The 22,610-nt window shown below is 53.0% G+C and overlaps 3 protein-coding genes across 3 annotated transcripts in view; all 3 read left to right on the top strand.

Annotated features, from left to right (window-relative positions):
- LOC115542969 (NLR family CARD domain-containing protein 3-like) overlaps window positions 1-22,610 on the top strand; it is a 397,473-nt gene that overhangs the window by 322,090 nt on the left and 52,773 nt on the right. The window lies entirely within an intron of this gene.
- Window positions 911-17,631, top strand: osbpl11 (oxysterol binding protein-like 11). The gene is made up of 13 exons (XM_030355499.1): window positions 911-1,381; window positions 1,770-1,838; window positions 1,992-2,167; window positions 5,224-5,303; window positions 5,557-5,751; window positions 6,659-6,857; window positions 8,089-8,240; window positions 9,662-9,802; window positions 12,002-12,458; window positions 14,018-14,204; window positions 15,147-15,341; window positions 16,904-17,057; window positions 17,254-17,631. Exons 1-13 carry the CDS (start codon window positions 1,257-1,259, stop codon window positions 17,308-17,310), a joined length of 2,187 nt encoding a protein of 728 aa, XP_030211359.1. The 5' UTR covers window positions 911-1,256; the 3' UTR covers window positions 17,311-17,631.
- Window positions 17,640-22,610, top strand: part of LOC115542989 (sorting nexin-4) — an 11,261-nt gene continuing 6,290 nt past the window's right edge. Inside the window, exons 1-7 of the mRNA XM_030355520.1 lie at window positions 17,640-18,804; window positions 19,160-19,278; window positions 20,358-20,496; window positions 21,222-21,371; window positions 21,602-21,649; window positions 21,982-22,037; window positions 22,503-22,575. Coding sequence (XP_030211380.1) covers window positions 18,679-18,804; window positions 19,160-19,278; window positions 20,358-20,496; window positions 21,222-21,371; window positions 21,602-21,649; window positions 21,982-22,037; window positions 22,503-22,575 — 711 coding nt within the window. The 5' untranslated portion in view covers window positions 17,640-18,678. The remainder of the gene's footprint in view (window positions 18,805-19,159; window positions 19,279-20,357; window positions 20,497-21,221; window positions 21,372-21,601; window positions 21,650-21,981; window positions 22,038-22,502; window positions 22,576-22,610) is intronic.

The raw sequence follows: 22,610 nt of genomic DNA on the forward strand, positions 1-22,610 counted from the left end.
CAAGGATGACACGCAAACTCGTGAAGCGTTCTTGCTTTTAGTTTCTAATTAATATCTCAAATCTAATAATTTATAATAATAACTTTTGGGTTTGGTATTGTTTTTACCAAAAAAACAAAGAGGTATCAAGCCATATAACAGGGGTTAGTTCACTGATATGGTTCTTGATCATAGGATGGAGAGGCCACAATTATATATGTATATTTTACACAATAGAGACACTAGGACTTCAGAAGAATGTGAGCAAAACTCTCTGGCAGAGGAATCGTTTGTCCTGGACCTGACTCAGTGGTTGAGGAGGAAGATAGATCTGTGGATGTGAGGGCGAAAGTCCAAATCGTTCCGACAAATAAAAAAACTCAAACGTTCCTCAGCTACAAACCAGGATGGTGACAGCTACGAGTTGCTTCTGAAACAGGAAACCAAAAAGAGCAGAAGTACAAATTCAACTGAGTCAAGAACAAATCTTGTTTACCCAATGCAGCACACAAAAGTGCATCTGGAGATACAACTCCTAAAGGCAGAGGTGGAAATAGATAGTATCTGTCCTGTAAATGATTTGTTTTGTTACTTAACAGTAGAACAAAATAAGGTTTCTTAAAATTAAAACAAAGAATGGCTATTTGTGGCCACCGGTATTTTGCCAACCTGTGTTCTTTGCCCAGCCAGTAGGCTACACTGTTGGTTCTATTTAAGGCTCTGGTAAACAGGATTTGGTAATCCTAAAATTTTGTATTTGGATCACAGTGATCCAATCCAAAGTGGCATAGAAGTAAGAAGGATCAGGTGATCCTGGATAGCAAAGCATGGGATTTCAAACATATCAATTTGATCCAGATTATATTTTTAAACTCGGACACACCCCTGCATGCAGCATGCAGCAGACCAACCCTAAAGCCACGCCCCGATGTTTTGATAACCAGGAAGTCGCTCCAGAGATCACGTGACCGGCTCCCTGTCAAGCCGCTGTAAATACTGGCCAGCTATGCTACTCGTAGCTCAGCAGGAGAAAAAGTTAAACCGTCGGTCGTCTGCTCGGTAACGGGGAATATTAACGGGCTAAACGCCCGCCGTGACATGGCCCGCGCGTCGAGACACCGGACGGACGCTTCGTTTCACTTCCGTTAACCAAGACGAGTTAAATACGAGCAGTAGTCGGTTGGCCTGGGAGGCTTCTAGCCTAGCCTAGCCCCCCCCCCCCCCCCCCTACTGTAGTGACATTGGTTCGTTAGCGTTAGTGTTAGCCTACCTTAGCTATGACTACGCAAGTGGAGAGCGCCGCGGCGCTGCGGGTCCCGGAGAGCGAGGCCCGGCTGGAGGCTTTCCCCCAGAGCCGCACGCCGAGCTCCGGGAGGGCCAGCACCAAGGGATGGCAGTACAGGTGGGCCACACGTCACACTACACGTTACACTGCAGTACAGGTGGGCCACACGTCACACCACACGTTACACTGCAGTACAGGTGGGCCACACGTCACGCTACACGTTACACCACACGTTAGAGTAGTATACTAGAGTGGTCTGCTACACGTTACAGTACACTCCAGTGCTCTGCTAGACGTGACAGTACACGTTCGTTAGTGTATACTAAAGTGGACTCCTGGACATTACAGTGCACGCTACTGTATGCTGAAGTGGTCTGCTTGACATTGTTTTACACTAAAGTGGTCTGCCCAGTTACATGACACAGTGGTGTACTGAAGAGGTCTGCCACACGTTGAACAAAGTAAGGAGGTCACTTTGACTTAGTTTCTGTCGTTCCTCTTTCAGTGACCACATGGAGAATATCAACGGGTACTTGATGAAGTACACCAACCTGGTGACCGGATGGCAGTACCGGTAAGTGTGTGTGTGTGTGGGTGTGGGTGTGTGTGTGAGAGAAAGAGAGAATGACTGCTTGCTAATCAACTGTGTTGTCAATACAATGCTGTGTGACTGATGGGTCATTAGGCTTTACTGACACGGTTATGACCACCGACTCCCTGTCTCCAGGTTCTTCGTGCTCAACAACGAGGCGGGGATGCTGGAGTACTTCGTCAACGAGCAGTCGCGGCCCCAGAAGCCGCGGGGGACTCTGCCCCTGGCCGGCGCCGTCATCTCCCCGAGCGACGAGGACTCCCACACCTTCACCGTCAACGCCATCAGCGGCGAGCAGTACAAGCTCAGGGGTGGGTGACCGCGCACCGTCACCACGCACACCGTTACCGCGGCGACCGGTCCCCACGCACACCGTTACCGCGGCGACCGGTCACTACGGACACCGTTACCGCGGTTACAGATTCCCACGCACATCGTTACCGCGGTGACCGGTTCCTATGCACACCGTAACCGCGGTAACAGGTTGCTACCTACACGTTACCGTGGCAACAGGTTGCTACGCACACCTTTACCGTGGTGACCGGCTAACCCGTTGTACATATGGTTATAAAACTGCTGGTTTAATAAAACTCACCATGCCCCAGCTCTACTGTACGTAGACTCTACTGTACGTAGACTCTACTGTACGTAGACTCTATTGTACGTAGACTCTACTGTACGTAGACTCTAGTGTACGTAGACTCTACTGTACGTAGACTCTAGTGTAGGTAGACTCTAGTGTAGGTAGACTCTAGTGTAGGTAGACTCTACTGTACGTAGACTCTAGTGTAGGTAGACTCTAGTGTAGGTAGACTCTAGTGTAGGTAGACTCTAGTGTAGGTAGACTCTAGTGTAGGTAGACTCTAGTGTACGTAGACTACTGTACGTAGACTCTAGTGTACGTAGACTCTAGTATAGGTAGACTCTACTGTACGTAGACTCTAGTGTAGGTAGACTCTACTGTACGTAGACTCTACTGTACGTAGACTCTAGTGTAGGTAGACTCTAGTGTAGGTAGACTCTAGTGTAGGTAGACTCTACTGTAGGTAGACTCTAGTGTAGGTAGACTCTAGTGTAGGTAGACTCTAGTGTAGGTAGACTCTAGTGTACGTAGACTACTGTACGTAGACTCTAGTGTACGTAGACTCTAGTATAGGTAGACTCTACTGTACGTAGACTCTAGTGTAGGTAGACTCTAGTGTAGGTAGACTCTAGTGTACGTAGACTCTAGTGTAGGTAGACTCTAGTGTAGGTAGACTCTAGTGTAGGTAGACTCTAGTGTAGGTAGACTCTACTGTACGTAGACTCTAGTGTACGTAGACTCTAGTGTAGGTAGACTCTACTGTACGTAGACTCTAGTGTATGTAGACTCTAGTGTACATCACCCAGAGATTACAGACAGGGTCGATAGGAGAAGGGGCTCTCCTTGCTGCAGCCTCAGACATTAGTATCAGATATCACTTTCCTTCCCGTCAGATAACGGCTCAGTGGCTCTGTCTCTGAACAACGTACTACACCCGGGCCATGAGGAGCCAGCAGCAGCACCCTCCAACTAAGGCTGGGGGTAAACGATTATTTATCAAACGATTAATCGGGCGATTGTTTTATCGATTAGTCGACTAATCTAATGACTAATTGGACGATTATCTATTTTTCTGTTGCTCGATTAATAAAACCATAATGTATTTCAAATAAATACCAAAAATATCTTAATAATATGCTTTATTTACTACGGAACCCGTAAAGGGACATGAAAAAAATGTGTGCGCATACTCTCTTGCGCTCCGCCTCCAGGAGGAGGCGGAGCGCAAGAGAGTAGCAGAGGTGATACGTTCCCTCCTGGTTCGATGCTCTCTCGGGGGCATGACCCTTCACTTTGACCGACAGTGAGTCTGCTTAGAGGTCAGAATATGATGGAATGAAGCGGCCACCGATTCTTGACAGGCTGGGTACTTTATTCTTAAACACAACCGGACTCGTTCCTGACTTCACTAGACTGACACGCACGCTATCGCTCGCTCTCCTCGCTCGTCCACCTGCTCGCTGACGACACTCACACACACACACACACACACACACACACACACTGCCAGTGATATGCGCACGATATTTCCCCATGCTCATGAGATACTTTCTCGGGCCACGAGATACTTTCTCATGCGCACGAGATACTCTCCCATGCGCACAAGATACTTTCTCGTTTGAGATGCTGCAACATTGCTGTCGTGCTCTTGTGATATGACAACTCCATTTGGCAAAGAGTGCAAATCACAACACCTTTCCGTTTAGGACTTAACTTGAAGTATTTCCATACCTTTGATGATTTCGTGCGCGGACATTTTCCTTTATTGTGACTTTCGTCCATATCTCCGTCGAAAATCGTCGACGAATTTTTGACGTCGACGCGTCAACGTCATCGATGCGTCGCTACTGCTCTACCTCCAACCGTGAATGACCTCTGACCTCGCGGCCTCGGGCGGGGTTGTGACCTCCGCCGCGTAGATAGCTGTGTTCGAAATCGTTCCCTATGACGGATATAGTGCACTATATAGGGTGCTTGCCCTATATAGTGTGTGTTTTTGTAGAAATGTTCAGCGTAGTGTGGGCGCGTCTGTCTGCGTCACACAAATACCCGGCGCATTAACTGCTGAAATGTTCAGCGTAGTGTCCGAATTCTCGTTTGTTCGTTCCCTATATAGTGCACTATATCATGAACACTATATGGGGAATAGTGAGTGAGTGGGGAACGATTTCGAACACAGCTCATGTGTCACTGCTCCGTCCCGGGATGAGGACCGTGTGTTGGAACATGGAGCACCTTCACATCCCCATATTGATCCTCGTGTTATCATCGTCGCCTCCCAGCGCACTCACGGAGCCATCAATACTCGTGTGTGTGTGTGTGTGTGTGTGTGTGTGTGTGTGTGTGTGTGTGTGTGTGTGTGTGTGTGTGTGTGTGTGTGTGTGTGTGTGTGTGTGTGTGTGTGTGTGTGTGTGTGTGTGTGTGTTCTAGCTATGGATGCTAAGGAGCGACAACACTGTGTGTGTGTGTGTGTGTGTGTGTGTGTGTGTTCGAGCTCCGCACGCTAACGGCAACAACACTGTGTGTGTGTGTGTGTTCGAGCTACGCACGCTAACAGCAACAACACTGTGTGTGCGTGTGTGTGTGTGTGTGTGTGTGTGTGTGTGTGTGTGTGTGTGTGTGTGTGTGTGTGTGTGTGTGTGTGTGTGTGTGTGTGTGTGTGTGTGTGTGTGTGTGTGTGTGTGTGTTCTAGCTACGCATGCTAACAGCGATGACCCTGTGTGTATGTGTGTTGTAGCTACGGATGCTAACAGCTACGGCCCTGTGTGTGTGTGTGTGTTGTAGCTACGGACGCTAAGGAGCGACAGCACTGGGTGAGCCGTCTCCAGATCTGCACGCAGCACCACACCGAGGCCTTGGGCAAGGTGAGACACAACACACCTGCTGGTTCAGCCTTCAGTCGTTGAGCTGGAGCGTTGCTCCGGAGTGACGGACAGCGAGCTAGGGGGCGGGGCCAAATGGATGCAGCGCTGCTATTGTATTGCTAATCTCTCCCCCCCTCTATCTCTCCCCCCTCCACCTCTCCCCCCTCCCTCTCCACCTCCCTCTCTCACCCTTCCCCTCTCCCCCCTCCCTCTCCCCCTCACTCTCCCCCCCCCCCCCCCCCCCCCCCCCCAGAGCCAGGCCCCCTCTAAGTCCCGTAGTTTCTCCACGGTGTCCCAGGGCAGCGGCAGCTCGCCCCTGGCCCAGCGCCGGGCCAGCCAGACCGGGGCGTCGTCCTCCTACTTCAGCCTGACCCAGGCCCACAAGGGCTCCTCGCTCTACTCCAGCCGCAGGTCGCTGCTCCCCGACCACCTGCTGGACGCCCGCCAGGTGAGGGGGGGGGGGGGGGAGGCGGCCTACACATTTTAAAATATTGAATAATTCAATCTTCTAACTAGGGGGTAAGGGGATGAGAGGGGAGCGAGGTAGACGGGGGGAGAGAGGGGCCGCGTACTGCAGTGGCCATCAGGTGGCGCTACAGGGTATGGCTACAGCGTTCCAGCGCTAGATACTGGATCGTCTGTACGGCCCTTCACCCAGGCTTGAGGATTACCTGAGACTGAACCAAGTGTTTACTGAGAGCTGTGGGCGCGATGCTTAATGCATAATGTACATATCCTAGGTGAGGTACGCATCATGACCTAGGGTTCTGCTTAGACCCATCGCAGCCTCGATGCAGTGTTCATTTTGTCAGCTATTTTAGATTTAGTCTTAGTCTTTTGACGAAAAATTCGATTTAGTCACATTTTAGTCATTGTTTTCCTTTGTAGTATTAGTCGAGTTTTAGTCGACGAAAAGTCCTTACATTTTATTCAACTTTTAGTCAATACTTTTAGTCGAAATGTTTTCTCTTTTTAAACTAGTTCAATTAGGCTAACCCTATATATATGGACACCTGCTAAGTTGTTCCACTCAAATAGAGTACTAAAGTTAAAACGTTGATGCTTTGTTCTGCTTAGACCCATCACAGCCTCGATGGAGCTGGAGTACAACAAATTCTTCAATCAATAAAAAAAAAATAGCATTCTGAAGCAGATGTTAAACACTGCTTCTAAAGGGAAAGTTTGCTGGAAATTCTCAGAAGAATGTTGTCTGGGTTAATGTGTGTGTGTGCTTTAGCTCTGGATGCTAATGATGTGCTGGCTCCTGTGTGTGTGTGCGTGTGTGTGTGTGTGTGTGTGTGTGTGTGTGTGTGTGTGACGTGTGTAACGTGTGTAACGTGTGTGATGTGTCCCAGATGATGGTGCAGGCCCAGGACCAGCATAAGGACCTGATCCAGACCATCGAGGGCCTGCCCCCGGTCCCGGGCTGCTCGCCCCTGGACCAGGACCTGCTGATGCTGAAGGCCACCTCCATGGCCACCATGACCTGCCTGCACGACTGCCTGCACATCCTGCAGCTCCAGCAGCTGGCGCGTCACCACTCAGCCATGGCAGGTCCGTACCACGGGTCCTGGGCCGGCCCTCGGGCTTCACAGAGCGCCGCAGCGTCGGGGCTCGGCGTGCTAGCTTAAGATGCTAGCCCGGCATGGTATCTCTGGATGCTAGCTTAAGACGCTAGCCCGGCATGGTATCGCTGGATGCTAGCTTAAGACGCTAGCCCGGCATGGTATCTCTGGATGCTAGCTTAAGACGCTAGCCCGGCTTGGTATCTCTGGATGCTAGCTTAAGACACTAGCCCGGCATGGTATCTCTGGATGCTAGCTTAAGACGCTAGCCCGGCATGGTATCTCTGAATGCTAGCTTAAGACGCTAGCCCGGCATGGTATCTCTGTATGCTAGCACGGCATGATAGTCTGCCATACTAGCTCTGCATGCTAGCCTAGCTCTCTAGCCCGGCTTGCTAGCCCGGCTTGCCAGCCCTGGATGCTAGCTGGGCGTGCTAGCTGGCCGAGCTAGCCTTGGGTGTCCTCGTTGTCCTCGTAGCGCTTTACGCTCTCGATGGAACTATGCTGCATTATTGATCTGTGTTGACGCCGTCCCCGCGGTAACCAGACCTGGACAGGTGTAGATGTCCACCTGTAGGGGCCGCGCCGCGCGCTCCCACAGGCTAGCTCCCACAGGCTAGCTCCCACAGGCTAGCTCCCTCTACACCTCCGGGAGGAGGGAGGAGGGAGGGAGGGGAGAGGAGGGAGGGTGAAAGGGTAGAGCTGGAGGTAGAGGATAAGGAGGGAGGGGATAAGGAGGCAGATGAACAAGGAGGAGACGGGGGGAGGGACAGGAGAGAGACGGGGGGAGTTGAGGAGGACCTAAGGAGGAGGAGGCGGCCTACTTCTCCTCAACACCAGCTCCTCTTACTCCTCATGTATATTTCACCGGTCGCGGGCTGCGTCCTGAAACCCCCCCTGCCTCCTCCAATCACTCGCCCCGTTCCCAACGCGCAGCCAATGGGAGGGCTGGGCTCGAGGGGGCGTGGGGGGGGGGGGGGGGGGGGGTGTGTGTGGTGGAGGGAGTGGGTCTCTAGGGACGCTCAGTCTGGCCAAGCTGCAGGGTGCTGGAGGCGCGGTCTGGGTGAGCGCTGGTGTGTGTGTGTGTGTGTGTGTGTGTGTGTGTGTGTGTGTGTGTGTGTGTGTGTGTGTGTGTGTGTGTGTGTGTGTGTGTGTGTGTGTGTGTGTGTGTGTGTGCTGAGGGTCTCCGGTCTGACAGTCTCCCCCCTCCTCCCCCCCAGGGCCCAACGTGGAGTGGCTGGAGCCCAAGATGGCCGACATCCTGAAGAACGGCGGCAGCGGCGGCTCGCTAGGCGGCTTCTCCACCAACGACGGCCTCCAGGGGGAGGGCCGGCTGGAGCTCAGCACCCCAGAGTCCTGCAGCTTCTCTGGGGTAAGCGCCTCAGGAAACTCCCCTGCTCCTGGGACTAAGGCCGGGGACGACGCACGCTCACACTCACACTCACACACACTCCATTGGCCTCTCAAAAAAGAGCCCGCTCGTACATTGGTTTGCGTTAGATCACCTCTGATTGGCTGGAGCGTTGATAGTGCTTCAGCTCGTTCACGAGGGCGTCGTCGTGGGACCAACTCAGCGCTCTGCTTGTGGCTCGGGGAAATAATCGATTACTGATAATTTCGACCAATATTGCGATTCTAGTATGCGAATATTATTATAAATTTTTTTATGTTCTGTATGATTCACTTAACAAGCAATAAATCAATCGGTAGTAGGACCAAAACAACATTGGAAGCAGTCAACTTATAAACGTCCCTTCCATTTAGGCCAGGCATATTTGTTGAGCTGAATTTATGCATGAATGGATATTATGTCATCTTTATTTAACTATTGTATTCTAAAAGAAAAAATAATTACGAACCGTACTGATCTCCAGTCACTAAAAGTAAGAGTCGGTTCTGGGTTTTTTCATAGCCTTTGTGATAGTCATATCGCGTTCTATGACATGGCGATGTCGGTTTGAATTAGATGAATCGTTCGGCCCTAGCTGCGGCCGACAACGGTGTTTGTCCTCCGGTGTACAGTCCCAGTTTGACAGGCAGGCTCCAGATGAGCCGGCTGGCCCTCTCTGGTGTCCTAACGTCCTCCTGATGTCTCTGGAGGGAAGGTCCGGGGTGTGTGATCGGCTCGCTCGTACCTCGGACATGTTACACGATTGAGACAAAGAGTCACATCTGCGTGCTCGCATTCCAGTGCGAGATAAACACAAACAAATTCACTGACCCACGTTAAAGACGTGGCTGAACTTTGACCGGTACGGAGAAGGCTGAAGGGTTATATCGCCTCTCCTCTTTTACAGTTACCCAAAATTTACCCAAAATATGAAATATCGGCAAACCCAACACTTCTCCCTGTTGCTTCACCGGCCCTATTCATAAATGCATGACAAGTAAACCACAGATAAACACCAACAGACATTCAAAAACTATATTAAAAAGCAAAAAATGTGTTTGAGCGGGTTCAGAAGTAAAGTGGACATGCGTTGAGTCCTAGTTGTGGTGTTCTTAGGTTGCGTTGCTCTCTAGAAACTGAACACACCTCTTCTCCTGACCGACCAATAATTCATGACCTTGCCCGGTTTCTCCTTCACCTCTAATGTACACACGCTCGCACACGCCCGCACACATACACAAACACTCACACATACCTCCACGCTCGCACACACTCACGAACCCCAGCACGCTCACACACCTTAACACGTGGTCACACACACACCCCTACACACCTAAACATACATACCTACACAAACACTGAACACCTTCACACACCAACACTAACTCCCCCCCCCCCACCAGGAGCTGGAGGAGGTGGATGCAGAGGAGGAGGTGGAGGACTCCTTCGTGGAGCGAGAGGAGGAGCTGGGTGCTGTTGAGGAGGAGCGCAGTGTCATCCTACACCTCCTGTCCCAGCTCAAGCTGGGCATGGACCTGACACGGGTAGGTCCCCCTGGAGGCCTGGCAGGGCACTGCACCAGCAGTCAGCTGCGCCCAGCACCCAGCAGTCCTACCGGGTTATAGGACCTCTGGTCCAGCAGTCCTACTGGGTTATAGAACCTCTGGTCCAGCAGTCCTACTGGGGTACAGCAGAACCTCTGGTCCAGCAGTCCTACTGGGTTATAGAACCTCTGGTCCAGCAGTCCTACTGGGTTATAGAACCTCTGGTCCAGCAGTCCTACTGGGGTACAGCAGAACCTCTGGTCCAGCAGTCCTACTGGGTTATAGAACCTCTGGTCCAGCAGTCCTACTGGGTTATAGAACCTCTGGTCCAGCAGTCCTACTGGGTTATAGAACCTCTGGTCCAGCAGTCCTACTGGGGTACAGCAGAACCTCTGGTCCAGCAGTCCTACTGGGTTATAGAACCTCTGGTCCAGCAGTCCTACTGGGTTATAGAACCTCTGGTCCAGCAGTCCTACTGGGTTATAGAACCTCTGGTCCAGCAGTCCTACTGGGTTATAGCACCTCTGGTCCAGCAGTCCTACTGGGTTATAGAACCTCTGGTCCAGCGGTCCTACTGGGTTATAGAACCTCTGGTCCAGCGGTCCTACTGGGTTATAGAACCTCTGGTCCAGCAGTCCTACTGGGTTATAGACCCTCTGGTCCAGCAGTCCTTCTATGTTATAGCAGACCCTCTGGTCCAGCAGTCCTACTGGGTTATAGCACCTCTGGTCCAGCGGTCCTACTGGGTTATAGAACCTCTGGTCCAGCGGTCCTACTGGGTTATAGAACCTCTGGTCCAGCAGTCCTACTGGGTTATAGACCCTCTGGTCCAGCAGTCCTTCTATGTTATAGCAGACCCTCTGGTCCAGCAGTCCTTCTATGTTATAGCAGACCCTCTGGTCCAGCAGTCCTACTGGGTTATAGCAGACCCTCTGGTCCAGCAGTCCTACTGGGTTATAGACCCTCTGGTCCAGCAGTCCTTCTATGTTATAGCAGACCCTCTGGTCCAGCAGTCCTACTGGGTTATAGTAGAACCTCTGGTCCAGCAGTCCTACTGGGTTATAGAACCTCTGGTCCAGCAGTCCTACTGGGTTATAGACCCTCTGGTCCAGCAGTCCTACTGGGTTATAGAACCTCTCGTCCAGCAGTCCTACTGGGTTATAGAACCTCTGGTCCAGCAGTCCTTCTATGTTATAGCAGACCTTCTGGTCCAGCAGTCCTTCTATGTTATAGCAGACCCTCTGGTCCAGCAGTCCTTCTATGTTATAGCAGACCCTCTGGTCCAGCAGTCCTTCTAGGTTATAGCAGACCCTCTGGTCCAGCAGTCCTTCTATGTTATAGCAGACCCTCTGGTCCAGCAGTCCTTCTATGTTATAGCAGACCCTCTGGTCCAGCAGTCCTACTGGGTTATAGAACCTCTCGTCCAGCAGTCCTACTGGGTTATAGAACCTCTGGTCCAGCAGTCCTACTGGGTTATAGGACCTCTGGTCCAGCAGTCCTTCTATGTTATAGCAGACCCTCTGGTCCAGCAGTCCTACTGGGTTATAGCAGACCCTCTGGTCCAGCAGTCCTTCTAGGTTATAGCAGACCCTCTGGTCCAGCAGTCCTTCTAGGTTATAGCAGAACCTCTTTGGGGAGTCAGCATAGAGCCGGGGGCGTAAACCTGAAACGGGGGCAGAGTTACGTCTTGTTGTCCTGTTTCGTCAGGGAGATTTTGTAAGATGAAGGGTTAGTGGATGAGGCTTCCAGAAGGGGATTTCGATGTGTGATCTACAGTTGCCAGTCCGTACGGTGGTTTATGCACACACCGTTGGTATCTGGAGAGGATGGTTTAACTAAAGGTGACTAGCTGCCTGTTACTTACCCTTCAAACAAGGCATAGTTACTTACAGACCCCGCCTCCAGCGACACGATTGGTCAAAGAGGGGGAGCGGGCCGACATCCTACCCCCCCGGGTGGCTCCTTCCGTTCCCGTTTGACGCAATCGGTCGGCCCGTGGCTCAGATTTAGAAAACGCTCCGACATTAGGTCTCGCATGCATGGTTTTTCTCGGACCGTTTTCCGACAAATCCTTGGTCGTCGCCCGACGTCCGGTCGATTAACCGCTGACCCCCCCCCCCCCCCGTCTGGTCGCCCGTCTGCGGGCCGTGGCGTCGGCCGCGGCGTGAGTCAGCAGCCCTCTCCTCGTGCCTCCCGCAGGTCGTCCTCCCCACCTTCATCCTGGAGAAGCGCTCCCTGCTGGAGATGTACGCCGACTTCATGTCCCACCCGGACCTCTTCCTGGCCGTCGCCGACGGCGTCACGCCCGAGGACCGCATGGTGCGCTTCGTGGAGTACTACCTCACCTCGTTCCACGAGGGCCGGCGCGGCGCCGTCGCCAAGAAGCCCTACAACCCCATCATCGGGGAGACCTTCCAGTGCTCCTGGAGGGTCCCCCGGGCCCCGGACACGCCCCCGGAGCCGACCTCCACGGCCCCGCCCCCCCCGCCGGACTCCACCCACCAGGTCCGCTTCGTGGCGGAGCAGGTGTCGCACCACCCGCCCGTGTCGGGCTTCTACGCCGAGTGCCCGGAGAAGCGCGTGTGTGTGAACACGCACGTCTGGACCAAGAGCAAGTTCATGGGCATGTCCATCGGCGTGTCGATGGTGGGGGAAGGTGAGCCAGGACCGGGAGACCACTGGTAGGACTGGGAGACCACTGGTAGTACCGGGAGACCACTGGTAGGACTGGGAGACCACTGGTAGGACCGGGAGACCACTGGTAGGACTGGGAGACCACTGGTAGGACTGGGAGACCACTGGTAGGACCTGGAGACCACTGGTAGGACTGGGAGACCACTGGTAGGACCTGGAGACCACTGGTAGGACCGGGAGACCACTGGTAGGACCGGGAGACCACTGGTAGGACCTGGAGACCACTAGTAGGACCGGGAGACCACTGGTAGGACCGGGAGACCACTGGTAGGACCGGGAGACACTAGTAGGACTGGGAGACCACTGGTAGGACCGGGAGACCACTGGTAGGACCGGGAGACCACTGGTAGGACCGGGAGACACTAGTAGGACCGGGAGACCACTGGTAGGACCGGGAGACCACTGGTAGGACCGGGAGACCACTGGTAGGACCGGGAGACACTAGTAGGACCGGGAGACCACTGGTAGGACCGGGAGACCACTGGTAGGACCGGGAGACCACTGGTAGGACTGGGAGACACTGGTAGGACCGAGAGACCACTGGTAGGAACGGGAAACACTAGTTGGACCGGGAGACACTAGTAGGACTGGTAGTACCAGACCAGTCCTAGAAGGACCCGTAGTACTGGACTATCGTTAGCAGACCAGTAGAAGCAGACCAGTAGTACTGGACTATCGTTATCAGATCAGTAGTAGTAGACTGGTTATCAGACCAGTAGTGGCAGATCAGTAGTACTAAACTGTCGTTATCAGACCAGTAGTAGCAGACCAGTAGTACTGGACTATCGTCATCAGACCAGTAGTAGCAGACCATTAGTACTGGACTATCGTCATCAGACCAGCAGTAGCAGACCAGTAGTACTGGACTATCGTCATCAGACCAGTAGTAGCAGACCAGTAGTACTAGACTATCGTCATCAGACCAGTAGTAGCAGACCATTAGTACTGGACTATCGTCATCAGACCATTAGTAGCAGACCAGTAGTACTGGACTATCGTCATCAGACCAGTAGTAGCAGACCAGTAGTACTGGACTATCGTCATCAGACCAGTAGTAGCAGACCATTAGTACTGGACTATCGTCATCAGACCAGTAGTAGCAGACCATTAGTACTAGACTATCGTCATCAGACCAGTAGTAGCAGACCAGTAGTCCTGGACTATCGTCATCAGACCAGTAGTAGCAGACCAGTAGTACTGCACTATCGTCATCAGACCAGTAGTAGCAGACCATTAGTACTAGACTATTGTCATCAGACCAGTAGTAGCAGACCATTAGTACTGGACTATCGTCATCAGACCAGTAGTAGCAGACCATTAGTACTGGACTATCGTCATCAGACCAGTAGTAGCAGACCAGTAGTACTGGACTATCGTCATCAGACCAGTAGTAGCAGACCATTAGTACTGGACTATCGTCATCAGACCAGTAGTAGCAGACCAGTACTAGACTGTCTCCTCATGAGGCCTATGTGATGTGATGGAGGGCAGGTTATATCTGTGTGTGTGTGTGTGCCCCAGGCTGCCTGTCCCTGCTGGACCACGAGGAGGAGTACACCTTCACGCTGCCCTGTGCCTACGCCCGCTCCATCCTGACGGTGCCCTGGGTGGAGCTGGGCGGCAAGGTGATCGTCACCTGCGCCAAGAGCGGCTACTCGGCCGTCATCACCTTCCACACCAAGCCCTTCTACGGGGGCAAGCTGCACAAGTACGTGGTCCACTAGTACCCACTGGGACACAACTGGAACACACTAGTGCCCTGTAGTACCCTGTAGTACCATCTAGTACCCTCTAGTACCCACTGGGACACAACTGGAACACACTAGTGCCCTGTAGTACCATCTAGTACCCTCTAGTACCCACTGGGACACAACTGGAACACACTAGTGCCCTGTAGTACCCTGTAGTACCATCTAGTACCCTCTAGTACCCACTGGGACACAACTGGAACACACTAGTGCCCCCTAGGACTCACTGGAACACAACTGGAACACACTAGTGCCCTGTAGTACCATCTAGTACCCTCTAGTACCCACTGGGACACAACTGGAACACACTAGTGCCCCCTAGGACTCACTGGAACACAACTGGAACACACTAGTGCCCTGTAGTACCATCTAGTACCCTCTAGTACCCACTGGGACACAACTGGAACACACTAGTGCCCCCTAGGACTCACTGGAACACAACTGGAACACACTAGTGCCCTGTAGTACCATCTAGTACCCTCTAGTACCCACTGGGACACAACTGGAACACACTAGTGCCCTGTAGTACCCTGTAGTACCCTCTAGTACCCTCTAGTACCCACTGGGACACAACTGGAACACACTAGTGCCCTGTAGTACCCTCTAGTACCCTCTAATACTTACTGGAACACACTAGTGCCCCCTACTACCCTCCAGTCCCCTCCAGTCCTCACCGGTCCCTGTGGTTGTGTGTGTTCCTCCTGTGGTTGTGTGTGTTCCTCCTGTGGTTGTGTGTGTTCCTCCTGTGGTTGTGTGTGTTCCTCCTGTGGTTGTGTGTGTTCCTCCTGTGGTTGTGTGTGTTCCTCCTGTGGTTGTGTGTTCCTCACCGTCCCTGTGGTTGTGTGTGTTCCTCCTGTGGTTGTGTGTTCCTTACCGGTCCCCGTGGTTGTGTGTCGCTGCAGGGTGACGGCGGAGGTGAAGCACAGCTCCACCGGCGTGGTGGCGTGCCGCGTGCAGGGCGAGTGGAACGGCGTGCTGGAGTTCAGCTACCCGGCGGCCGAGGGCCCGGGCGCCGTGCGGCTGGTGGACGTCACCAAGCTGCCCGTCTGCAGGAAACACGTCCGGCCAGTGGCCCGCCAGGGCCCCACTGAGTCACGGTGAGGACCCCCCCCCCCCCTAGTGGCCCGCCAGGGTCCCACTGAGTCACGGTGAGGACCCCCCCCTAGTGGGCCCACCAGGGCCCCACTGAGTCACGGTGAGGACCCCCCCCCTAGTGGGCCCACCAGGACCCCACTGAGTCACGGTGAGGACCCCCCCCTAGTGGGCCGCCAGGGCCCCACTGAGTCACGGTGAGGACCCCCCCCCCCCCTAGTGGCCGCCAGGGCCCCACTGAGTCACGGTGAGGACCCCCCCCCCCCCTAGTGGGCCGCCAGGGCCCCACTGAGTCACGGTGAGGACCCCCCCCCCCCCTAGTGGCCCGCTAGGGCCCCACTGAGTCACGGTGAGGACCCCCCCCTAGTGGCCGCCAGGGCCCCACTGAGTCACGGTGAGGACCCCCCCCCCCCCCTGGGGGCCGCCAGGGCCCCACTGAGTCACGGTGAGGACCCCCCCCCCCCCCTAGTGGCCGCCAGGGCCCCACTGAGTCACGGTGAGGACCCCCCCCCCCCTAGTGGCCGCCAGGGCCCCACTGAGTCACGGTGAGGACCCCCCCCTAGTGGGCCCACTGTGTCTGTGGTAGCATGAAGAGGAATGAGCCAGAGGGTAGGCGAGCGAGAGCGGGCGAGCGAGAGTGGGAACGTGAGCGGACGAGCGAGAGTGGGAACGTGAGAGTGGGAACGTGAGAGTGGGAACGTGAGAGTGGGAACGTGAGAGTGGGAACGTGAGAGTGGGAACGTGAGAGAGGGAACGTGAGAGTGGCCGAGCGAGAGAGGGAACGTGAGAGTGGGAACGTGAGAGTGGGAACGTGAGAGTGGGCCGAGCGAGTGAGAGTTGGACTGAGTTCGCGAGTCAGAGGCTGAATCTGAATACTTACTGCATACTATTTCTGTCCAGTGTCTACTACTTGACCGTACCACACTTGACAGTGTAGTACGGTCTACAGCTATGCGTAGAACACCTCTGAACGCTTCCGAACATCGCCGAAACTCCACCGGAAGTTTGGAGATGACGTATCCCCCCTCAGATGCCGGCAAAATTATTGCTGTGGTCTGACGGGGTGCTGGGGGCCTTGAGGGGCCCGGGCTGTGATCTGACGGGGTGCTGGGGGCCTTGAGGGCCCCTGCGGCCCGGGCTGTGGTCTGACGCGGTGCTGGGGGTCATGAGGGGGCCTTGAGGGCCCCGAGGCCCCGGCTGTGGTCTGATGGGGTGCTGGGGCTCTTGAGGGCCCCTGCGGCCCGGGCTGTGGTCTGACGGGGTGCTTGGGGCCTTGAGGGCCCCGGCTGTGGTCTGACGGGGTGCTGGGGGCCTTGAGGGCCCCGGCTGTGGTCTGACGGGGTGCTGGGGGCCTTGAGGGCCCCGGGCCCCGGGCTGTGGTCTGACAGGGTGCTGGGGGCCTTGAGGGGGCCTTGAGGGCCCCGGGGCCCGGGCTGTGGTCTGACGGGGTGCTGGGGGCCTTGAGGGGCCCGGGCTGTGGTCTGACGGGGTGCTGGGGGCCTTGAGGGGGCCTTGAGGGCCCCGGGGCCCGGGCTGTGGTCTGACGGGGTGCTGGGGGCCCCTGCAGGCGGCTGTGGCAGCACGTGACGGAGGCGCTGCGGCAGAGGGACATGGAGAAGGCCACGGAGCACAAGAGGGTCCTGGAGGAGCGGCAGAGGCTGGAGGAGAGGCACCGCGCCGACGCAGACGCCCCCTGGAAGACGCGCTACTTCGAGAGCGAGGTGAGACCCCCCCCCCCCCCCCCTCGGTGAGGCCCCGGGACCTGGGCTGTAGAGGGCCCCCAGGGACCTAGACACTAGACTCTTCTGACAGTCCAAGCGGGCGTGTCCCATAGACGTATGACGGATGCTGTGCTGTCAGAAGAGGCTGTAGCGGCTAACCCCCCCCCCCCCCCCCCTCTGCTTGTCTTGTTTCCAGGGCGACGCCTGGGTCTACCACAAGCCTCTCTGGAAGAACCCCCCCTTCAAATCCTAAAGCCGCCCGGCAGCACCGTGTGTGTGTGTGTGTGTGTGTGTGTGTGTGTGTGTGTGTGTGTGTGTGTGTGTGTGTGTGTGTGTGTGTGTGTGTGTGTGTGTGTGTGTGTGTGTGTGTGTGTGTGTGTGTGTGTGTGTGTGTGTGTTTGTCTCCAGCCTTAAGTTTGTCCTCTGAGGGCCTCCGTACCTCGTTCCGCCGCTCCTCCTCCCCCTTTTTATCCATTTGTTTGTTTTGCTTCCTAGAAACCATGGTTACTACGGAACGAGTAGGAGGAGAGAGAGAGACAGGAGGAGGAGAGAGAGAGAGAGAGAGAGAGAGACAGAGAGAGAGAGAGAGAGAGACAGGAGGAGGAGAGAGAGACAGGAGGAGGAGGAGAGACAGGAGGAGAGAGAGAGACAGGAGGAGGAGGAGGAGAGAGAGACAGGAGGAGGAGGAGAGAGACAGGAGGAGAGATACTCAGGAGGAGGACCGACCCGAAGCCTGGGATGCAGGTTTCTTGGTGGCTTACACAGTGTGTGTGTGTGTGTGTGTGTGTGTGTGTGTGTGTGTGTGTGTGTGTGTGTGTGTGTGTGTCTGTGTGTGTGTGTGTGTGTGTGTGTGTGTGTGTGTGTGTGTGTGTGTGTGTGTGTGTGTGTGTGTGTGTGTGTGTGTGTGTGTGTGTGTGTGTGTGCGTGCGACCCTAAGCCCTCTTAAGGTGGGAGGTTGGAACAGGTTCTGGGGCGGTCCCTGTTCCCGGTCGCCCTGGCGACGCCCCCCGGGGGGAGGCGGTGGTACGACGGCCCGACTGTGATTTTGTGGCTCATGACTGATGTGTGGGCGGAGAGTGTATCGCTATGACGACCTGTCACTCCCCCCGCCTCCGACGTATAATCTCACCGGTGTCGTCACGGAGGATAAAGCCTGTTGTTATGACCAAATGATTGAAGCATTCTGTGTGATCTTTTTCCTCTGATTAAACGGTATTCATGATCCTGCTGGCCTCGTCTATTCCCACCGCTCTGGGCTCAGTAAAGTTAACCGCTGTCAGTACTGAGCAGAACAATGGATGGAATCATTTAACAAGTTTATATATATCTACAAAGTATAATAGACATATATATATATATGTCATCTCTATCTCTATTAATTCTATATATATTCCTATATATATTAAAATGTATGTATCAAGATTTTTGATACATTTTAGTATTTCAATAGAAACCTGTTGGTAATTGTAGGTTCCCTGAACTATTCCATCTTGGGTTTTATATGTTACACCTTGTTCGAACAGCCATGTTAGCCCTTTTATAATATTAAGTCAAAAGGTGACCTTATGTCATGCAGTCGGTCTGCACGCTTTAGACCGGAGGATGTTGCTCACCTCTGCGCATGCGCCGCACCTCACCGACACCGACAGCAGGAAGGATGGCGGAGGAACGCGGAGACCCGTCCGAGCGCACCGGGGGCTCGGATCCGATGGAAGACCCCCTGGAAGACCACCAACACACCACGGTGGTCAGTACAGCGAACTTACACGGGTCTCGCGAGTGTTTTAGATCGGGCCTGATCCCGTTAACGGGCAGGTCGACTGGGAATAAACATGACTGTCAGGAACACAGTGTCTGGGCGACCGATCCGTAACTATGGGATGATTTTGTTACACGTCCATACTTTCAAGTAGGGATCGACTGAACTGCTCCCGCAATGTATTAATTAGACACTACAGCGAAATCACAGGCCAACCCGGCTGATATTATTATTATAGGATGTATTGCTCCGGTCGGCCAATAGATGGCGCCAGAGGCCCTCCGTCAGCTGTCCCAGCGCTACAGTAAGCGTGTTATTTTTGCGGGGTTGTTTTGGGGTTCAGATGGTCGTGTCCAGCCTGTCCAGCCGACTGGAGGTCAGTGTCGCCGAGACGGAGAAACGCAACGGGAAGAACGCCATGAACATGCAGGAGACCTTCACGGTTTACCTGGTGGAGACACGGTGAGACGGTAACTGTTATCACGACATCACCCCCAGACCGGCAGGACCACTGCCTCTGGTTCCGTTAGGGGGGTCTCTGTGTCCTCATCGTTCTACTATGCAAGGTTATAAAATGCAAAAACACAGAAGGTTTGGATTTGAATCAGAACTCTGTACTTAAAGAGTCAGCGTACTTAATAAAAAGTAAATGTACTTTATTAGGTGTTAATGTACTTTATAAAGAGTAAATGTACATCATAACTAGTACATGTACCTTTGAAGGTGTAAATGTACTCTTTAAATAGTAAATATACTTTCCCAAGAGTTAATATACTTTATAAAGAGTGAATGTACTTTCTAAGGGGTAAATGTGCTATAGAAACAGAAAATGTACTTTACAAACAGTAAATTTACTTTTTAAATAGTAAGTGTACTCTATAAAGAGTAAATGTACTATGAAGAGTGAGTGTACTCTATGAAGAGTGAGTGTACTCTATGAACAGTTAGTTTACTCTATGAACAGTGGGTGTACTCTATGAACAGTGAGTGCACTCTATGAACAGTGGGTGCACTCTATGAACAGTGAGTGTACTCTATGAACAGTGAGTGTACTCTATGACCAGTGAGTGTACTCTATGAACAGTGAGTGTACTCTATGAACAGTGGGTGTACTCTATGAACAGTGAGTGCACTCTATGAACAGTGAGTGCACTCTATGAACAGTGGGTGTACTCTATGAACAGTGAGTGTACTCTATGAACAGTGGGTGTACTCTATGAACAGTGGGTGTACTCTATGAACAGTGGGTGTACTCTATGAACAGTGAGTGTACTCTATGAACAGTGAGTGTACTCTATGACCAGTGAGTGTACTCTATGAACAGTGAGTGTACTCTATGAACAGTGGGTGTACTCTATGAACAGTGGGTGTACTCTATGAACAGTGGGTGTACTCTATGAACAGTGGGTGTACTCTATGAACAGTGGGTGTACTCTATGAACAGTGGGTGTACTCTATGATCAATGAGTGTACTCTATGATCAGTGGGTGTACTCTATGAGGGCCCCCCTTCCTAAGAACTGTCCCCCCGCCGTGTGTCAGGCCCGTGGAGCCCCTGGCCGACGGGCGTCAGCTGGCCCCTGACTCGCTGTGGAGGCGCTACAGTGAGTTTGAGATCCTCAGGAGCTACCTGCTGGTCACCTACCCCGCCGTCGTGGTCTCCCCACTGCCCGAGAAGAGGGTAGGACCCCCAGGCCCTCGCCTGTGTGTGTGTGTGTGTGTGTGTGTGTGTGTGTGTGTGTGTGTGTGTGTGTGTGTGTGTGTGTGTGTGTGTGTGTGTGTGTGTGTGTGTGTGTCTTGCTCAGGCAGATCTTGTGTTCATGTGTGTGTTCAGGTGTGTTTGTGTGTGTGTTCAGGTGCAGGTCTCTGTGCATTTGAGTGTTTGTTGTCCAGGTACAGTTTGTTGAGTCTTTGTGTGTTCTTGTGTTTGCGTTCATGTGTGTGTGTTCACGTATGTTTCTTTTGATCAGGCAGAGTGTGTGTGTTGATGTGTGTATGTTAATGTGTGTGTGTGTTTGTGTTTTCTTCAGGCAGAATTTGTGTTCAGGTGTGTGTGTGTGTGTGTGTGTGTGTGTGTGTGTGTGTGTGTGTGTGTGTGTGTGTGTGTGTGTGTGTGTGTGTGTGTGTGTGTGTGTGTGTGTGTGTTTTCGTCAGGCAGAGTTTCTGTTCAGGTGTGTGTGTGTGTTCAGGTGTGATGTGTGTGTGTGTGTTGATGTGTGTGTGTGTGTGTGTGTGTGTGTGTGTGTGTGTTGATGTGTGTCTGTGTTTATGTGTGTGTGTGTGTGTGTGTTTCCTTCAGGCAGAGTTTGTGTTCAGGTGTGTGTGTGTTCAGGTGTGATGTGTGTGTGTGTGTGTGTGTGTTGTTGTGTGTCTGTGTTGATGTGTGTGTGTGTGTGTTTCCTTCAGGCAGAGTTTGTGTGGCACAAGTTGTCGGCGGACAACATGGACCCCGACTTCGTGGAGCGCCGACGGGTCGGCTTGGAGAACTTCCTCCAGCGAGTGACATCACATCCTGTCCTCTCCCACGACAGCCTCCTGTACCAGTTCCTCACCGAGGTGAGCGCCACCAGTTCACGACCCGGGTCACATGATGAACTGATGAAGGTCAAACCATAAAAGCGAGCGACCCCTTCAAGTCCAACCTGTCGTATGATGTTCAAAAGGGGGCGTGCCTCTCTCTGTGAGCCGTTGCTAGTTAACGATTGATTGATTGATTGATTGAAAGTCTTTATTGACACGTGTACAAAGGAACATGCCATTCACTCTGAGTGTGTTGTCGCTCTCAGGAGCAGGGCTGGAAGGAGGCGGTGTACGACACCGGGTTCCAGGACAAGGTAACCACGGCGACCATCTTCTTATACAAACTCCCTAGCAACCCTTCTTCACCCTCATCTTCGGCCTCCATGTGCACCTTTAACGAGCTTGAATGAGATTATTAATTGATGTTTGTTTGAGGTTGGTATTTTCAGAACGTCAGGGTTAGCATTTTAACTAGCTCTTAATTGGTCTCATGTGTTTAATTTACTCTAAACTGGTTAAATGTGTGCTTAATTTATTCGCAATTAGTTGAACGTGTTGATTGACTCTTAATTGGTTGAATGTGCTACATTGAGTCTTAATTGATTACATGTGTTTAATTGAGTCTTAATTGATTCAATGTTTGCAGGCCGACTCCCGACTGCGGGCCTTGAGCGCCACCTTCAGGGTCAGGAATCCTGACAGGTACGTTCCTCCGCCTCTGGGTTCACATTGGAGTCACTTCTTTTGATACCAACATGTCATCCTCCGTGTTACCATCAGAGTTACCAACTGTGCTTCAGTAGGTGTTACCAATGATAACTAGCGGTAGTTAGGTAGCTTAGCGTGGCTAGTGATAGCTAGGGGCAGCTAGATGGTAGCTTTTTGTAGCTAAGTGTAGCTAGTGGTAGCTAGGCATAGCTAGTGGAAGCTAATTGTAGCTAGGTGGTTATAATTAAAAGGTTGCTGGGTTGTACTGAGCTGGTTGCTAGGTTACATGAGGTGGTTGCTAGGTTATATGAGGTGGTTGCTGGGTTACACTGAGGTGGTTGCTAGGTTACACTGAGGTGGTTGCTAGGTTACACGGAGGTGGTTGCTAGGTTACACGGAGGTGGTTGCTAGGTTATACTAGGTTGCTAGCTGGTTGCTAAGTGTGTTTCTTGTTGCCAGGCGCTTCGTGGAGATGAAGCACTACAGTGATGAGCTGCAGTCGCACACGTCTCAGCTGCTCCGCGCACGTGCAGTAAGACACGCACGCACGCACGCAAACAAACAAAC

Source organism: Gadus morhua, chromosome 4 (assembly GCF_902167405.1).
Source record: "Gadus morhua chromosome 4, gadMor3.0, whole genome shotgun sequence".
Lineage (NCBI taxonomy): Eukaryota > Metazoa > Chordata > Actinopteri > Gadiformes > Gadidae > Gadus > Gadus morhua.

Excerpts from the sequence above, each read along its gene's own strand:
- osbpl11 (XM_030355499.1), top strand. The coding sequence starts at position 1,257 with ATGACTACGCAAGTGGAGAGCGCCGCGGCGCTGCGGGTCCCGGAGAGC. Across the intron at positions 5,304-5,556 it reads ACACCGAGGCCTTGGGCAAG|AGCCAGGCCCCCTCTAAGTC; the intron begins GTGAGACACAAC and ends CCCCCCCCCCAG. Across the intron at positions 9,803-12,001 it reads TGGGCATGGACCTGACACGG|GTCGTCCTCCCCACCTTCAT; the intron begins GTAGGTCCCCCT and ends TGCCTCCCGCAG.